This window comes from Hipposideros armiger, unplaced genomic scaffold (assembly GCF_001890085.2).
Source record: "Hipposideros armiger isolate ML-2016 unplaced genomic scaffold, ASM189008v1 scaffold_12, whole genome shotgun sequence".
Classification (NCBI taxonomy): Eukaryota; Metazoa; Chordata; class Mammalia; order Chiroptera; family Hipposideridae; genus Hipposideros; species Hipposideros armiger.
The window spans coordinates 3,991,170-3,995,812 of record NW_017731362.1 but is presented as its reverse complement, the minus strand read 5'-3'; the positions used below and the strand labels follow the sequence as shown (position 1 = coordinate 3,995,812).

Genomic DNA, 4,643 nt, shown 5'->3' with positions numbered 1-4,643 from the left:
TGGCAGCTCAGCTGGGCCTGTTGCTTAGAGCTCACACTCTTTGAGTGAACTCTTAACCAACTCAGCCACTTGGCCAGCTCATCCAGAAACTTTTGATGTTGAATTTTACCTCTTATTTCTCCGATCTTTTCAGGAGAACCCTCCAGAAATAGGAAAGCAGGGAGTGAAGAGAAAGACGATGACAGAAGCATAAAGTGTGCACTCGTTGTATGTGTTGTTTTCAACAGTTTCTTTTAAAAGTGATGACTTCTTCTGGTTGAAATGACTAATTGAGTTGCTTTTGCATAATCCTACTTGTGAATTAAAAAAATGTTCAAAAACAAGTGTGTGACTTTAGAAAATCCATTTTTCCCAAATGAGGAGTTTATTTTGTAACTGTTTGCTCTGGGTCTTAGGTTTTCATGCCTTCCTGCTGTTCTGCCCCACCCCATCCCCTGACCCTGCCCAGAGGTGAGCTTAGGGTTAGCTCCAGTGTTGCCTCCTCTGGGATGTCCTCCCTGCCCTGTCTAGCTGGGTTCAGGGCCCTTCTGTGTCTCCGTTGGCATGGCACTAACTTGCCACTGACCACAAGGTCGCCTGTGACCTTGGAAAAGCAGGTACAGCACAGGAGGGCTTACTGGACACTGGGTGCTTTGCCAGGTGCTGCATGGGCCTTACGAATCCTAATTCTCAGAACAACTTGAAGGGCAGGGGCTAATTCCATTTTACAGATGTGGAAGCTGAGGCTGAAAGAACTTAAGACTGCTGTCCAAAGTTTTTTCTACCCAAGTAAAAAAATCAGCATTTTTGAGACAAGAGGCTTCTACGCACAACCACCAACATGCGGAGCAGGTACATTAATGACCTTATGGAGAAAGACACCCAAAATACCTACCTGAGATCAGCAGCCACTACAGGTTTAGAGAAAAAAGCAGTGGGAAACACACTAGATTTAACTTCTAACTTTGTGACTAGAGCAGTAGCTGGAATGTATTTATTGAATGAACAAACCATCGGTGTTACCTTGGGCAACTTCTCTGAAGTCGGTTTTCCCAACTTGGTGGTGTTTGGACTTGACCATGTAAATCCATCATTATTTAATGTTTATATTTCTCTACCTCTGAAAATTGAATACTAATTAGATATATTTTTTAAAATGTTAAAATAGAAACGGTTAAAGAAAACAAAATGTCCCATCATCTCATCATGTAAAAAACTTGATTTATGTATTTCCCTCCTTTTTATACTTTTAAAGCATTAATTTCATGGTTGTGTAGTAAACTCATCCATAATTAGCACTAGCTCCTGAAAGGCAAGTTAGAGACTCATCCAGAACACTGAGAGGTACTAGCACGATTTAATTGTAAGGTTGGCTATTTATTTTCCCCAAAAAATTTTAAATTGGGGTGACATTGTTTGATAAGTTTCAGGTATATATCTAATACATATGTATACTATATTGTGTGCTCACCACTTGGAAGTCTAATCTCCTTCCATCACCATATATTTGACCCCCTTTATGCTCTGTCTTCCCTCCACCTCCTTTCCCTTCTGGTAACCACTTCTGTTATATCTATTAGCTTGTTTTTGGTTTTTTTTTTGCTTGTTTGTTCATTTGTTGGTTTTTATATTCCATATGTAGATGAAATCATATGGTTCTTGTCTGACTTATTTCACTTAGCATAAACTCTCAAGATCCATCCCTGTTGTCGCAAATGGCAATATTTCATCTTTTCGTTTAAAGCTTCCCAGCTACCTGTACCTGGCTCTGTGAGGTGCGAAGGGGGAAGGGAGATGCCTATTCCTGGAGGGAAACTGCTTCTGCCCCTTTCAGGCACCAGGCTATAGTGTGAGGACAGCAGCTCAACTTCTCCAGTTACCGAGCTCACTGGAGGAGCCATGTGGGCACTGAACAGCATCTGCCGCCACCATCCCTGTCCTCCCTCAGCCACCCCATCCTACCTCCCCTACTCGTTCCAATATGCCCAGATGTTTATCTTTCAGGCATGTTTGTGTTGAGCAAATGATTCTTTGTAGAGTTATAATTGTTTTGATTTATAAATTTAAGGGGAGAAACAATGGAGTCTTCTCACTCTACTATCATGTTGATGTCACTCAGGTCACCTTTTTTTTTTTTTTTNACATTTCTGACTCATTCAACACTGGCCTTCCCTTGTGAACCCCAACATATGGAGTGCCGGGTAGATGGAAGGGGATGAGGCTCTACTTCGGGGCTCTGGGACCCTCCCCTACCAACACCTTCCCATCCTGTCGTCAGGAGCAGTGGGGAGCCCTCTGGGTGGAGGGGCCCAGATAGGAGTATGTGGGCACTGGTAGTTTGGAGGAGCCTGGGCAAGTCAGGTGTGTGTCTCCGGTGAACGGAAACAGCCTCCCTGAGGCGTCCGCTGGGCATGGATGACACTGCTCAGGCTGGTCGCCGCCCTCTGTGCTCTGACTGGCAGCGCAGGGGACGCTGCAGCTCCCAAGGCCATGTCTGTGCCGGCTCTGATGGGGTGGTTGGTATGAGGGAGACTTTGCCTCTTCACCCTCTTGTTGCCTTCACGCCTTAGAGCCAAGCAAGATGTCACTGTGTGTGGTAACGTGTGGAATGGAGAGAATTGTGCTCCGAACATAGCTAAATGTAGTAAAAATAAGTTCAAGTAGGCACAAAGGTAGTTCAAGTTAAATCGTTTGCTTCCTTCAGAAAGAACACAAACGTGTGAGGTCATCTCACCAGAGGACAACAGTCTGTCTGCAGAACAAGCAGAACCAGCAGGGGCCAAGGGACCCCAGCAGTGACGAGGAGGAGGAAGGCGATGAAGCCATTGAAAACCAGTACCACGGGGAACTGGGAGGTGAGTCAGGTGTGGAGGTGGCCTTTCTTCTCGGGGCCGCAGGGCCTGCCTCTGCCCTGCCTCTGCCCTGGTGGGCTCTTACTCTCCGGCCGGCCACTCTTTCCTTAGGACTGCAGTACAGAGGCGTTTTATTTTTGTTTCTGTTAGGATCACATTCCCTCAGAATAGCTTAGCTGGAAAAATAAGGCACCGCCAAAATAAAGAAAATGAATTACATAATTTGTGTCCTTCTGGAAGAAATTGTGTAATAGGCAGTTTGCCTGCTTACATAATTAAGGACCCGATAATTAAACTTGATAGGTTTTAAAAATGTGTGCTAAAGCCTTTTGGGTATTTAAAAGTGATCAATCTGAGAAGAAAACCTCAACTTTAAGTCACTTCAGCATGTCTGAAAGTTTTACGTATGTTCTCATCGAAACTTAAAATTGTTGGCTCTTCAAGGGAAAATGTACACTGGGAAGTAATATTCACCAGAAGAAAAATTCAGGAATAAATGGGTCTTCATCTTGGGAGGTCAGTCTCATGTCTATAGTTCCTTTGCTTTCAGAGGAACAGGCCAGAATCTATTCATCAGACAGCGATGAAGAATCAGAAGAAAATAAGTCTCAAAGATTACCGAGAGCAAAGCAACTCAGCAGCGATGAGGTAAAAGCAAATTTATTTAATTCTAAGGGGTTTACTCTGTACCCACAAATCACCTTGTGGAATAAAGAGGAGCTCACAGCCCAGGAGCACACACATGTCTACACATTTCACTGAAGCTCAGTGACATAAGTGCAGTGACAGGACTAGGAGTGGCCAGAGGAGAGCCTGACACCTCTGCTTGGATGGGTGCTGGAAGGCTGCTCAGAGGAGACCTCTTGCTGGATGTTGAAGAAAGAGTGTTAGTTTGTAGGACACACTGGCCAGGGCGGGCATGCCCGGTAGATGGAAAGGCCTGTGAGAAAGGTGCCAGGGCCCTAGACACATCAAGTCTTGACTGGAGAACCAGGAATAGCTCATGGTAGTTCCAGGCACCTGCCATGTTCATTGGGGGTAACTGGGTGTCTTTATTGTTTGGGTAAAATTGTAGTGGAGGGTTATTCCATTTCCATGTTATTAAAATATTTTCCCATTATTTCCTTTTCCACTTATAAGATCACAAATGCAAAGAAATGTCAAGTCTTAACTATAAAAGTGAATCACTGTTACTGCCCATAAGCCATATTAATTTCTTCAGTGTTTTCTGAACACGTAACATGCGTCCCTCTCTAGGTTTCTGGAGATACAGATAGGAGTCAAGATCGCAGTAACAGAAATGTTCAGTTAAACATTGGTCACTTGTATAAGGGAGGTGTTCATTTTTCATATAAAAAATATATTTAAAACTTTAAAAGCATACTGGGAAAACAACAGCCGTCTTTTTAAAAAATCAGCAAGCTTTAAACTACTGAATTTTAGACACAGAGAGTAAAGTACTAAGGAAGCAGAGGACTGTATTACAAATATAATATGATAGAAATCCTAGTCAGTATAGACAAGGAAGTGTCCCTCCAGTCCTGACCGCTGCCCAGGGGAAACCTGACCTGCTAGAGCAGCGGTTCTCAACCTTCCTAATGCCGCGACCCCTTAATACAGTTCCTCGTGTTGTGGTCACCCCCAACCATAAAATTATTTTCATTGCTACTCTATAACTGTAATTTTGCTACTGCTATGAATTGTAATGTAAATATCTTTTTGTTTTCCTATGGTCTTAGGTGACCCCTCTGAAAGGGTCGTTTGAAGGGGTCGCGACCCACAGGTTGAGAACTGCTGTAGAGTGTCTGCACA

The 4,643-nt window shown here is 43.8% G+C and overlaps 1 protein-coding gene across 2 annotated transcripts in view; it reads left to right on the top strand.

Moving 5' to 3' along the window:
- LOC109394111 (RNA polymerase-associated protein LEO1-like) overlaps positions 1 to 4,470 on the top strand; it is a 17,691-nt gene extending 13,221 nt beyond the window's left edge. For both annotated transcript variants that reach the window (XR_002126383.1, XM_019663922.1), the window contains 2 exons: positions 2,684 to 2,834; positions 3,382 to 4,470. Coding sequence is in view for 1 of the 2 variants with exons in the window: in XM_019663922.1 (XP_019519467.1) it covers positions 2,684 to 2,834; positions 3,382 to 3,593 (363 nt within the window). In the remaining variant the exon portion in view is untranslated. The remainder of the gene's footprint in view (positions 1 to 2,683; positions 2,835 to 3,381) is intronic.
- Positions 4,471 to 4,643: the final 173 nt, after the last annotated feature.